The 14,511-nt window shown below is 39.9% G+C and overlaps 1 protein-coding gene across 1 annotated transcript in view; it reads right to left on the reverse strand.

Moving 5' to 3' along the window:
• The window catches only part of ipo11 (importin 11), a 178,408-nt gene that overhangs the window by 20,548 nt on the left and 143,349 nt on the right, over positions 1 to 14,511 (reverse strand). The window contains exon 29 of the mRNA XM_047381873.1: positions 14,260 to 14,344. Within this exon, the coding sequence (XP_047237829.1) occupies positions 14,260 to 14,344 (85 nt within the window). The remainder of the gene's footprint in view (positions 1 to 14,259; positions 14,345 to 14,511) is intronic.

A 14,511-nucleotide genomic window follows, 5' to 3' on the forward strand; every position in this document is an offset into this window, starting at 1 on the left:
CAGGAGCTACCCTCCAACCTGAAGAGGGCAAGCCACCCTTTTCCAGTCGAGAACCATGGCCTTGGAGGAAACTGATCCTCATCCCAGCCACACTCGGCTGCGAGCCGCCCCAGTGCATGCTGTAGGTCTTGACTAGAGGGAGCCAGCAGGACCTTGTCATTTGCAAAAAGAAAAGACCACTGGTCCCCAAACCAGACCCTTGGCCATGCCTAGAAATCCTGTCTATAAAAGTTATGAACAGGACCGGTGACAAAGGCCATCCCTGCGTAAGGGACATTGGTTTTTGAGCAAAAAAACCCCCAAAAAACTAACCTATCAAAGCAAGACTAAAACCACAGAGACAACCAAGGCATTGAATCAAATGACATTAAAAAAATTGTTTTTAGGAGCAGCAGAAAAATTTAAACAAAGTTGAAGATTCAAAATAAAAAAGTATCAGAGAGCCAATTTTATGATCAATTTCTTAGCTAAAATAACCCTAAACTTTTAAATCCCTATAATTCGCAAATAAAACTCAAACTCATGAGCAAAATCTAAAAGGTTTAGTCCAACACTGAAAAAAGTGACAGAACACATTCTGTTATTGTAGCTCCTATGACAATAATTAAAATATAAAAGACATCTGCCGCTTATCAGTATCTACTTGCAGCCTCTTAGGGTAAAGGTTTTACTCTGTTAATTAAACCACCTTTTTTGAATTAAGACCTATGGGTCAGTCCTTTTTATGAACTCTGAATTTTGATTAACATAAATAAAAGCATAAACTGTAGATAGCTGTGTGAATCAGAAATGCTGGTCAGGTCTCAAAAACAGTCAGACTTGCACTTCCACTGCAGTGAGTCACATTCCTAATTAACGAGCTCTTCTTCACAGTTAATTAAGAAATACAGTGATCAATTTAAGAACTAATTGTCGAGGCAAGGAACAATTATTGACATTATCATTACTTGAATCACACTAATCAACTCGGTGCAGTCCTTGTTAAAGAGCTGACATATAACAATCCTTTTGTTCCTGTATAGTTTCTGAAATAAACCTGTACTTAAATTCAGAATGCAGGATTTGTATGGACAAATATGTAGGAAACTTAAGCTTTTTACCCCCTTGAAATACGTAATTAGTGTCAATTACCATAGTAACTGATTCTCTGCTCCTAACCTGATTACTAGCAACCTTTTTCTATCACAACCCTTAGAACATATTTAACACCACCCCTTCAACAGCGCTTGAAGCAGCTATCTATGACACTAATTTGCTAAAATTTGATACCTGCAACCTGCTTATTTTTTTCTAGCAAGAGACCATCCTACTTTCCTTGAAGACTGCACAATTTGAGAATTATTAGAGTTTTATGTGTTTGGATGGATATTGTATGTCTTAACTTGCAATCTCGACATCACTGTAAGAACCTGACCTTGGTGCATTGATGTACCTTAGTGACCTTTCTGGAGCACTTTAGTGCCTATTTTGAAAGCTCTGAGACAAATCCAGCAACTCTCCAATAAAAGATGAGAGTAATGCATCTATGCATCCTCCGTTCTATGCTGTCAGTCGTGACATTGGACGCTGGTTTTTTAAGCATTTTTATCTGGTTATTTGGATCATTGTGGATTACAGCAAATGAAAGCAAAAACAATCTGTTTCTCTGAACATGAGAATGTTACACAAGAACAATGAAACATTTTATGTTATAGACATAATCACAGACACCCCTGCACAGGTAGGGTAAGCATCAAAAGGTCAATGCTAAAAAGAGCACTATATGTGTTTAAAGAGCACTATATCCAAGCACATTAATGGAAATTTAAGTGGAAAAAAAAGCAGTGTGGTAGAAAAAGGTCCACAATGAAGCTGCATGATTTTTGGAAATAATGAAATTATGGTAAGAAATTTCAATATTACAAAACATCACCTTACCCATGACTCATGGAGAGAATGTGTTTCAGAATAAACAGGTTACTGGAGCCAGTAATGGTATCTTCAGATTCCAATTGACTGGAGCAGATAGTGATGCCTTCAGGTTCCCCGTGACTGCAGCAGGTAGTAATGCCTGATAAACCTGTATTTTTCTATATTATTTTTTCTTTTCTATTATAACAATGACCCCACCACCCTATAAATTTAGCATCTCAGTCAGACTAACAACTAAATCACACAAAAATCATCAATGGAAATCAAATTTATTAACCAATAGAGGCCTGGATTTGGAGTCACACACAAAATTAAAGTAGAAAAACACATTAGAGGCTGATCCAACTTTGATGTAATGTCCTTAAAACAAGTCAAAATGAGGCTCAGTATTGTGTGTGGCCTCCACGTTCCTGTATGACCTCCCTACAACGCCTGGGCATGCTCCTGATGAGACGGCGGATGGTCTCCTGAGGGATCTCCTCCCAGACCTGGACTAAAGCATCCGCCAACTCCTGGACAGTCTGTGGTGCAACGTGACGTTGGTGGATGGAGCGAGACATGATGTCCCAGATGTGCTCAATCAGATTCAGGTCTGGGGAACGGAGGGGCCAGTCCATAGCTTCAATGTCTTCATCTTGCAGGAACTGCTGACACACTCCAGCCACATGAGGTCTAGCATTGTCCTGCATTAGGAGGAACCCAGGGCCAACCGCACCAGCATATGGTCTCACAAGGGGTCTGAGGATCTCATCTCGGTGCCTAATGGGAGTCAGGCTACCTCTGGCGAGCACATGGAGGCCCCTGCGGCCCTCCAAAGAAATCCCACCCCACACCATTACTGACCCACTGCCAAACCAGTTGTGCTGAAGGATGTTGCAGGCAGCAGATTGTTCTCCACGGTGTCTCCAGACTCTGTCACGTCTGTCACATGTTGTCAGTTTGAACCTGCTTTCATCTGTGAAGAGCACAGGGTGCCAGTGGCGAATTTGCCAATCCTGGTGTTCTCTGGCAAATGCCAAGCATCCTGCACGGTGTTGGGCTGTGAGCACAACCCCCATTTGTGGACGTCGGGCCCTCATACCATCCTCATGGAGTCGGTTTCTAACCGTTTGTGCAGACACATGTACATTTGTGGCCTGCTGGAGGTCATTTTGCAGGGCTCTGGCAGTGTTCCTCTTGTTCCTCCTTGCACAAAGGCGGAGGTAGTGGTCCTGCTGCTGGGTCGTTGCCCTCCTACGGCCTCCTCCACGTCTCCTGGTGTACTGGCCTGTCTCCTGGTAGCGCCTCCAGGCTCTGGACACTACGCTGACAGACACAACAAACCTTCTTGCCACAGCTCACATTGATGTGCCATCCTGGATGAGCTGCACTACCTGAGCCATTTGTGTGGGTTGTAGAGTCCGTTTCATGCTACCACGAGTGTGAATATATACTTGGAGTTAGATTGTGTTGTTTAAGTGTTCCCTTTATTTTTTTGAGCAGTTTAGCAAAACCCATAATACTCCACTTGTGAAAGTAAATCTGTTCTGCTTCTTCTTGGCACGCAAACAAACATTCTGAGAGCTACTCTGCTGGACAGGACAAATCAATCAATCAATCAATCAATCAATCAATAAAGGCCACTGGTGCCGCAAAAAAAATATTTAAAAAAATTAATTTAATGCAGGTCATTTTTAAGTAAGTGAGATTAAAGAACAAAATTATTGCAGTAAGAGTAAAAAAAAACATTAAAAGAGATTTCAAGCAAAATTACATTAGCAAACATGTTCAGAAAACTAAATAGCTTTGCCTATTTGCAGAAGTAACATGGAGAGTCAGTTCTGGACTGTTGCAGATGATCACAGTAGTACCTGCACTTTCCTTAACCCTCAATTTAATGTTAGAACTTTACAAAGATTCTTCATTACTTCAATAGCGTTTTTAGTCAACTAAAACAAGTAATTTTTCAGTCCTGGAGTCTTCTCCTCTACTTTCATGGACAAGTGGCTATACAGATGAGAAGCAAAAAGAAATGGAAGCTAATTGTGGCAGCTGTGCCTTGGGCTATACAAATGAGAATATTTTCATCCTGTGCTGTAGAATAGCAGTGTCAGAGAGGTCTGTTATTCAACCAAACCAAATTATGCAGAGACTGATGGTCTGCTTGAGAACAGAGCAACAATAAAGCAAGAATGGCAAGTCTTCATTACCAATGCTTTGTGTGGCACAGAGTGAAACGATAACACACAGAAACTCATTTCCTACAAATATACACCTCTGCAGGATCTTTGGAGGCTGTGTGATTGCTCATTAAAATGAGATAATACAAGATGGTTGGATGAAAGGAACAACTTAATGTTTCATCAGCTTCAAATAATATTTTTTGAGCAATTTAGAGCTCTGAGCCTAACCTGTGCTATAAGCTGATAATGACCTGTTGCAGAGATAATCGCATTGGTAGGTATTTCGTCAATGTTTCCTTTAAGAGAAAATAATGATGAATAAAAGCTACTTGAGGAAACACATGTACAATATCAAGACAATGAACAATGGGTTTGAATTTTGACAAACTATAATTAGTTACTATTTAGGTGTCTTACTTTTTTCAGACATCCGCATTTTAAAACTCTCTTTCTAGTTAGACTTAATGCACTAGACTGATCATATAAACAGACCTTAAGTTGGCCTCTGCACCACTTCGGATCGACTCACACCAGGACCATTAAACACAATTTTGACAAGTATGTATTTGGCACTGAACTGTAAATCTAATTTTATGTAAATATAATTTCAGTTTTCTTCTGTCAACCTTAGTCATCGCAAATGAACAATGAAATGTGATGCGCCATACAGACAATGAAAGCTTTATTTTCACATAAATAATTATCTTTCACAACAACTGTCAGAAATGAGCAGGTCTGGATTTTCCTGCATGTTTAGTTTAGTAATCAAACATTTAAACTGCAATTCCTGAGGATCATCATTTTCACTTAGGTTTATGTCTTGTTAAAAATAGATTCTTTATCAATCTTTCTGACATTTCTGAGTAACCAGCCTGGTAACTGTTTACTGCTTGGATAGGAAACAGACATTCCTTTCAAAATAAAAGCTGGTTCTTCAAAATGAATGCGGGATTGGAGCACAGAATTAACACTTTATCAATGTTTAATTTACAATTTCCATGTGGCTGTTTGGCAAAATCACGTGATAAAAATCATATTCCTGTTTGAGGATGCCCTACCTTAAGTCCTGACCTAAATTCAATTGAGAATCTGCAGCAAGACCAAAATATTCTGTATAGAATCTATCCAAACTAAATACACAATCTATATGACCAAGAAGAACGAGGGATGAGCAAAAGTCTCCAGATGTTCAAAGCTGGTAGTGACATACCCCCAAAAGACCTGCAGTTGACATTCCAGAATGAAGTGGTCCTACAAAGTTGTGTTTGGGGACTGAATACAAATGCACATCACACTTTTCAGATTTTTATTCAATAAAAATAAATAAATCAATGTGCACGTTCTATCTGGTTTACAGTTATGCACTGTGTGTTTGTGTAGTCCAAAAAATGCCAATAAAATGCATTAAAGTGTAAACTCTTTTTGGCTTTTGGAAGGATCTGTAACCTGGTCACCGCAATGATTCAATGATCCCAACAGCAATGTGATTCCAGCCACAACAGTATCGTAACATTATTGCCTTTAAACCAACTGAATGATAAACCTTAGCAACCAACCCTCTTATTGCACATGTATGCCAATTTATCTTGGCACTAATGCGTATTATAGGACACGTCATCTTGTTTCGGCTGCAGAGAGTAAACAGTCAACAGCAACTTATATTTAATATATTCCGTTAAATAACCTGTGTACATTACTGTGTCGGAAAAAAACGGACAAGCTCAAGTGGGTGGGAGCCACCCCAGCACAACAAACAGCCTCCATATCATTAGTACCCAGTAGACAATGCCTTTGATGTTACCTATACCTCTTGTTTGATGGTGCTGGCCTTGTAGATGAAGCACAAGAATCAAATGATGCATTATGTACAGAGGCCTCCACGCAACATCACTTAGAATCTAGTTGTCTGAAATACTCAGATCAAAGTGAGGTACCCTTAAAAATCCAATACAAGACAGAGTGGAACAGTCAACAGCTTCTATGACACAAAAACAAATTTGCCTTGAAGCAGAGAAAAACATAGCAAGTCCAATTTAGGCAGAAATGAGGAGCCAGCAGCAGTCAGGGGCCAGCCTCTCCACCTTCAGGACTAGAATCTGAAGAGTGACTTTAGTCTATGTATGGAATGCACAGGAGCATATCTTCATACTTACGTTTAATAGACTACTGATATACTCCAGATCTGAGCTGGGAGTGTATATATTTAAACACTCCCTTTTGTGCATGCAGCAAAGATATCTTGGATTACAGCAATTCTTACTTGTCTCTTTGCATTTTAACTACCGGTATATAATTACCAAACTGCGTGAAGATAAAGAACATCAAAATATACAATTTAGATGATTGGTGTGTTTTCCTTTCTCAATTTAAATGTAATATAAAAAAAGTATTTTTAATCACCTCAGTCTGATAATGGCCTCCTCCACAGACACAAAGTTAGCTCTATATTTTAAAGAGAAATGCAAATCAGAAATTAATTAGATTCCTCATCTGTAGCACTTATATAAAGTCAAAGGGTTAAAAAGATTTAAATCACTATGAAGCTGAAAAACATACTGCAGAAAAGGGGGGTTCTATTAAAACTTAATACTTAATGAATGCACTTTACTTAAGTTTTACTCTTAATAAAAGATTCAAACTTTGATTTAAAATCCTAAAGGATACAAAGAGCTAAATAAACAGCATACATGAAGGCAATATTTCTCAAATAGTCTGCGTTATCGGTCAGGTCTTCGTGCAGTTACTGGCAGGAGGTATGGAAATGAGAGGAGAGGGTAGGCACAGACAGCAGGAGAGGAACTGATAGCCTGATGAATCATCTTCGCTTCCCTTTCTTTCCTGGAGCTTCTTTGGGACACAGGCCAGACATTCCTGCAAAACCAAGTTAGATTTTGCAAGTATTTTTTCTCCCTTAAATCCACTTTAGCTGGAGCACCAGTGAGTGACTGTGTGTAGGCCAAAGCGATTGGTAGACTTTAGTTTAGCAGTGCGTCACTAGTGCTGTTGTGTTTAAAATATTTGAAGAGGTGGGTGCGCAAGTCAATTTATTAAATAAGTTTAATTGTAAAGCATACAATGCTTTTATTTAAGGTAGTCCTTTTGCAGATTTACTCACATTGATAATGCATTCAATGAATCGATAGGGATTTGAGCCATTGATTTCAAGGTTTTTTAAGTACAACATTTAAATTTAAGCCCTACCGGAACGGTGGAAAATTACTTAATTACTTTATGATCTATATTTACTTGTCTTGCGGCATAAAGTTCAATATAATTCTGTCATTTTAAATTTGTGTTGTTTTTTTTTTTTTAGTTTTACCATGTGATTCAAGGACTTTTACTCCTATATACCTTATTTTAATGCAGTGGTTCTCAAACGTTTTCTGTTGCGCCTCCCTTGAAGAATAAAAAAATGATCAGGCCCTTCTATCCCAACAAAACTCACCTTGATTGAAGAAGATAAAAATTATGACTATTCATCTTTAATACTGATAAACAAATCATAAAATCTGCAATCACATTATTAAGATCAGTAATAACCTGGTTCTTTGTGTGGAAAGAAAAACTATCTTTGGCAACAAAGATAAATAAGTCAATTTGTGCTAACTAACTTAATAGTATCAGTATTACTCACTAAAATGTGCCTTTTATCCACTGCACACCTTCTCAATACAAAAACAATACGGTGCAACCTGAGTCAAGAATACAGACATAGAATAACCTAAAATGTGAATATTGGTTTCATTTAATGTTATGCAATAAATGTTAATGTTTATTGTAACAAAGCAAAAGTTGCGCTTTCAGAAGGAAAATTTGTTGCTTTGAATTACTTGAAGAAAAAAATATCTTTACCCTTCTTTCGAGGTCAAACAGCAGTAGCGGGCTTTGTTCTAAACCAGTGCTGAGTACAGGCGTGATCCTACCTAAATTGATTGGGTGTTGTTTCAACACCTTCATCTTCTCAAGGGTCCATGTCCTAAGACAGGCTACATGTCATTTACCATGTGACAATAATACAGGGTTTCTTCTGTTATTTGCTGCCTGAGCAGCATTACTCATGACACACAATCTTGCTATTGGCAACAAAGGATTTCTTGCCACTGAGTGCAAATACAACAAAAAAAATTAATGTAATGTACATGGACTTCAGTTTGCTCCAATAAACAATCCTCTGGCCCCTGTTGCCGTGCTTTCAGGTCAGTCTGCACCTGTTTTAAAGGAAATCCTTTTACGCCGATGTGCACATGCATTGTAAAGTGAGACGCTCTGAAAAAGCAATACCAGAATCAATCATTTCCCAACAATGCCACAGATCCCTATTCCTTTTTTTATTTTCTCCTCAAACTGAAAACTGTATGATGTGGGCGCAGGCGCTGCCTTTACACACGCATTCATCCACGTCTTCGAGCACAGAGGCGCACAAGCATTAAGACGCAGAGCTGCAACTTAAAGTCCCCTTTTTTCTATTCCTTGGAGCAAAAAGTCAGAACCTGGGTTGAGGCGATAAGTGCACTGGGATGCCACCCAGCAAAATACACATATGGTAACACAAATATATATATATATATATATATATATATATATATATAGATCCCCATCAACATCAAACAACATCAAAGCCTTTCTGTATATTGCTGTAACATAAAAACATTCAGGGTCTGCATTTAGATGTATGTATAGTCCACCAGATTTAAAGCTGTGGCTGCTGTTCAATAGCCATGATTCAATGTCTGACTAATTTACATGCATATGCACATACATATTTAATCTGTTTGAACTTTATCACATTGCAATGACAAACTTGAACATATTTCATTTTTGTTATTATTTGTTGTAGACCAAGACAAATTAATGTGAAGTGGAAGAGAAATGATCATGCTTTTGGTTTTTTTATTTTATTTTACAAATAAAATTAATCCTAATGTTCATTTGTCATCAGCCTCCTTTACTCTGATATTCCTAAATGAAGCCCATTTCAACAACTTGCTTTCAGAAGTTAACTAATTAGACTTAAGGTGTGTGTATTTTAATCTCAGAATAAACACAACTGCTCTGTGAAGGCCTCAGAGAATTAATGGAAAACAAAGAGCATCATGAAGACCAAGGGACACTGCAGACAGATTAGGAATAAAGTTGTGGAGAAGTTTAATGCAGGATTAGATTAACACACCCTCCATTTCTGCTACCTATATGACCCCCTCTCTTTTCCAATGGTTATGGTCAATCTGACAGAGAGAGGTATCCCAATCGTTGTGGTTTTTAGTATAACAATGGACATCAGTGGGCTCTTGATGGACAAACTGTCTACTTTTAAGGCTAGGCTTAAAACTTTCCTTTTTGACAAATCTTATAGTTAGAGTGGCTTAGGTTATCCTGAGCTATCTCTGTAGTTATGCTGCTATAGGCTTAGGCTGCTGGAGGACATAACGACCACTTTCACCCTCTTTGCTACATTCTCAGACTACTCTCTAATTCTGCATTATTTGCTGTTATTTCAGTTTTTAACTTTGTTCTCTCTGTGTCTACCAGTAACACCTTTCTGGAGAGGGGCATCGTCCAAGCTTCTGCTGGCAAGAACTCAATGCTCACCCTCTACCAATGATCCACATAGCCCTGTCTTTTAGTGTTTAACCCTTTCTCTCTCCTAGACATGGCAACTGACTGAGCTTTACTGTAACTAATTATAGGTCCTTCTCAAAATATTAGCATATTGTGATAAAGTTCATTATTTTCCATAATGTCATGATGAAAATTTAACATTCATATATTATAGATTCATTGCACACTAACTGAAATATTTCAGGTCTTTTATTGTCTTAATACGGATGATTTTGGCATACAGCTCATGAAAACCCAAAATTCCTATCTCACAAAATTAGCATATTTCATCCGACCAATAAAAGAAAAGTGTTTTTAATACAAAAAACATCAACCTTCAAATAATCATGTACAGTTATGCACTCAATACTTGGTCGGGAATCCTTTTGCAGAAATGACTGCTTCAATGCGGCGTGGCATGGAGGCAATCAGCCTGTGGCACTGCTGAGGTCTTATGGAGGCCCAGGATGCTTCGATAGCGGCCTTTAGCTCATCCAGAGTGTTGGGTCTTGAGTCTCTCAACTTTCTCTTCACAATATCCCACAGATTCTCTATGGGGTTCAGGTCAGGAGAGTTGGCAGGCCAATTGAGCACAGTGATACCATGGTCAGTAAACCATTTACCAGTGGTTTTGGCACTGTGAGCAAGTGCCAGGTCGTGCTGAAAAATGAAATCTTCATCTCCATAAAGCTTTTCAGCAGATGGAAGCATGAAGTGCTCCAAAATCTCCTGATAGCTAGCTGCATTGACCCTGCCCTTGATAAAACACAGTGGACCAACACCAGCAGCTGACACGGCACCCCAGACCATCACTGACTGTGGGTACTTGACACTGGACTTCTGGCATTTTGGCATTTCCTTCTCCCCAGTCTTCCTCCAGACTCTGGCACCTTGATTTCCGAATGACATGCAGAATTTGCTTTCATCCGAAAAAAGTACTTTGGACCACTGAGCAACAGTCCAGTGCTGCTTCTCTGTAGCCCAGGTCAGGCGCTTCCGCCGCTGTTTCTGGTTCAAAAGTGGCTTGACCTGGGGAATGCGGCACCTGTAGCCCATTTCCTGCACACGCCTGTACACGGTGGCTCTGGATGTTTCTACTCCAGACTCAGTCCACTGCTTCCGCAGGTCCCCCAAGGTCTGGAATCGGCCCTTCTCCACAATCTTCCTCAGGGTCCGGTCACCTCTTCTCGTTGTGCAGCGTTTTCTGCCACACTTTTTCCTTCCCACAGACATCCCACTGAGGTGCCTTGATACAGCACTCTGGGAACAGCCTATTCGTTCAGAAATTTCTTTCTGTGTCTTACCCTCTTGCTTGAGGGTGTCAATAGTGGCCTTCTGGACAGCAGTCAGGTCGGCAGTCTTACCCATGATTGGGGTTTTGAGTGATGAACCAGGCTGGGAGTTTTAAAGGCCTCAGGAATCTTTTGCAGGTGTTTAGAGTTAACTTGTTGATTCAGATGATTAGGTTCATAGCTCGTTTAGAGACCCTTTTAATGATATGCTAATTTTGTGAGATAGGAATTTTGGGTTTTCATGAGCTGTATGCCAAAATCATCCGCATTAAGACAATAAAAGACCTGAAATATTTCAGTTAGTGTGCAATGAATCTAAAATATATGAATGTTAAATTTTCATCATGACATTATGGAAAATAATGAACTTTATCACAATATGCTAATATTTTGAGAAGGACCTGTATATGTGCTCTCTTTCAGACTCTAACCTTGAAAACGGGCTTAGAGTTTATCTGTTCTTTCTTTCTAGGTGAAACGACTAAAGGAGCTACATCCATTAACATTTACTTTTCCTTCTCATAGAAAGGACTCCTGGATCAGTGCTTCTTTGTTCTCTTTGTGTCTCTGCTCTGTTCTCTCAAACCTCCAGTCGGTCGTGGCAGATGGCCGCTCACACTGAGCCTGGTTCTGCTGGAGGTTTCTTCCTGTTAAAAGGGAGTTTTTCCTCTCCGCTGTCGCTACATGCATGCTCAGTATGAGGGATTGCTGCAAAGTGAACGCCAGTGACTGTCCACTGTCTCTACATGCTCATCCAGGAGGAGGGAATGCTGCAAGTCACTGACTGGATGCAATCTGCTGGGTTTCCTTAGACAGAAAAACTTTTTATCCAATTTGAATAAATAACTGAATCTGACTGCACTGTTCGGATTAATTGGAAGTACAGGGGTTGCACAATGAAACTGAAACACCTGCTTTTAGACCACAATAATTTATTAGTATGTTGTAGGGACTCCTTTTGCGGCCAATACAGCGTCAATTCGTCTTGGGAATGACATATACAAGTCCTGCACAGTGGTCAGAGGGATTTTAAGCCATTCTTCTTGCAGGATAGTGGCCAGGTCACTACGTGATACTGGTGGAGGAAAACGTTTCCTGACTCGCTCCTCCAAAACACCCCAAAGTGGCTCAATAATATTTAGATCTGGTGACTGTGCAGGCCATGGGAGATGTTCAACTTCACTTTCATGTTCATCAAATCAATCTTTCACCAGTCTTGCTGTGTGTATTGGTGCATTGACATCCTGATACACGGCACCGCCTTTAGGATACAATGTTTGAACCATTGGATGCACATGGTCCTCAAGAATGGTTCGGTAGTCCTTGGCAGCCCATCTAGCACAAGTATTGGGCCAAGGGAATGCCATGATACGGCAGCCCAAACCATCACTGATCCACCCCCATGCTTCACTCTGGGCATGCAACAGTCTGGGTGGTACGCTTCTTTGGGGCTTCTCCACACCGTAACTCTCCCGGATGTGGGGAAAACAGTAAAGGTGGACTCATCAGAGAACAATACATGTTTCACATTGTCCACAGCCCAAGATTTGCGCTCCTTGCACCATTGAAACCGACGTTTGGCATTGGCATGAGTGACCAAAGGTTTTGTTATAGCAGCCCGGCCGTGTATATTGACCCAGTGGAGCTCTCCACGGACAGTTCTGGTGGAAACAGGAGAGTTGAGGTGCACATTTAATTCTGCCGTAATTTGGGCAGCCGTGGTTTTATGTTTTTTGGATACAATCCGGGTTAGAACCTGAACATCCCTTTCAGACAGCTTCCTCTTGCGTCCACATTTAATCCTGTTGGATGTGGTTCGTCCTTCTTGGTGGTATGCTGACATTACCCTGGATACCGTGGCTCTTGATACATCATGAAGACTTGCTGTCTTGGTCACAGATGCGCCAGCAAGACGTGCACCAACAATTTGTCCTCTTTTGAAGTCTGGTATATCACCCATAATGTTGTGTGCATTTCAATATTTTGAGCAAAACTGTGCTCTTACCCTGCTAATTGAACCTTCACACTCTGCTCTTACTGGTGCAATGTGTAATCAATGAAGACTGGCTACCAGGCTGGTCCAATTTAGCCATGAAACCTCCCACACTAAAATGACAGGTGTTTCAGTTTCATTGTCCAACCCCTGTATGTTCCTGACGTGAAGTGCCTTGAGACAACATGTGTTGTGAAGTGGCGCTATATAAATAAACTGAATTGAATTTAAACTGAATTATAAAACAATAGCGAAAGTTTTGAACATCAGAGTATGACAACTGCTATTGCACTAAAGCATAGTCGTACACCTAAACTAGACGTTAGGCAAAAAAAAAAACATTAATCAGAGAAGCAGCCAATGGGCCCATGGTAACTGTGGAGGAGCTGCAGAGATACACAGCTCATGTGACAGAATGTGTTAACAGGACAACTATTAGCAGTGCACTCCACAAATTTGGCTTTGAAGAAGAGTAGCATTAAGATAGACATAAGAAGTTGCAGTTTCCACAAGCCTTGAAGGAGAAACTGCAAAAATGTGGAAGTAGGTGATCTGGTCACATGAAACCAAAACTAAACTTTCTGGACTCCACACCAAGCATCATGTTTTGGGGAACACTAACATTAGACCTTACACTGCCCATCACCTTCACATTGAAACCCACTGGTGGCAGCATCATGATGTGGGGATGCAGGAGGGAAATCAAAGAACCAAATCAAAGCCGGCCCAACACAGACAACTAGAGCTACAATGAAAGGGTTTAGAACCAATCATATTCATGTGTTAGATTGGCCCAGTCCACATCCAAAACTTAAACCAACATGGAATTGGGAAAACTGCAGCTGTTGGTTCAGCAAAAGCTGGTTCTACAAAGTGCTGACTCAGGTTGGCTGAATACGTTCAGCTTAGATTAAAATCCAAAAAATGAAAACCATGCATAACGTTTGTTCCACTTTACAATAATGCACTATTTTGTGTTGGTCCGTCATATTAAATATATATTAATTTAAGAGTTTACTTGTGACAAAATCTTAAAATGTAAAGCTGTTTTAATACTTTTCCGAGCACTGTAACATCCACCTTTGAATGCACTGAAAAGAGATACATGAAGGACGTTGCAGAATGATTAAGATTAAAAGGGGAGAACAGAAAGAAAAACTTAAAATCAATTTATAGTCTTAAATATCAGACGTAAAAAAAAAAGTTAGGAAAACCTTTTAATAGTTAAAAAATTACTTGTATACAGTGTGTGTGTGTGTGTGTATGTGTGTGTGTACGCATGCATTTGGTATGTTTAACTCACAAGCTTCTTCCTCTTATCCTGCTCGGTTGGAGGCTCCTCTTCGTCACTTAGCTTGGGCTCTTCAAAATGGATCATCAGCATGCAGCTGCCAACACAATATTCAACTCAATATTAATAACCACCCATAGACCTGCACAGTAGGAGACAATCTCCGAGCAAACAGCGTGTGCAAACACAGGCGCACAAAAAAAAGACTGAACCTTTGTTTTACACAGCCACGAACGCTATTCAAATTAGTTCATCTGCATGCAG

This window comes from Girardinichthys multiradiatus, chromosome 12 (genome assembly GCF_021462225.1).
Source record: "Girardinichthys multiradiatus isolate DD_20200921_A chromosome 12, DD_fGirMul_XY1, whole genome shotgun sequence".
Classification (NCBI taxonomy): Eukaryota; Metazoa; Chordata; class Actinopteri; order Cyprinodontiformes; family Goodeidae; genus Girardinichthys; species Girardinichthys multiradiatus.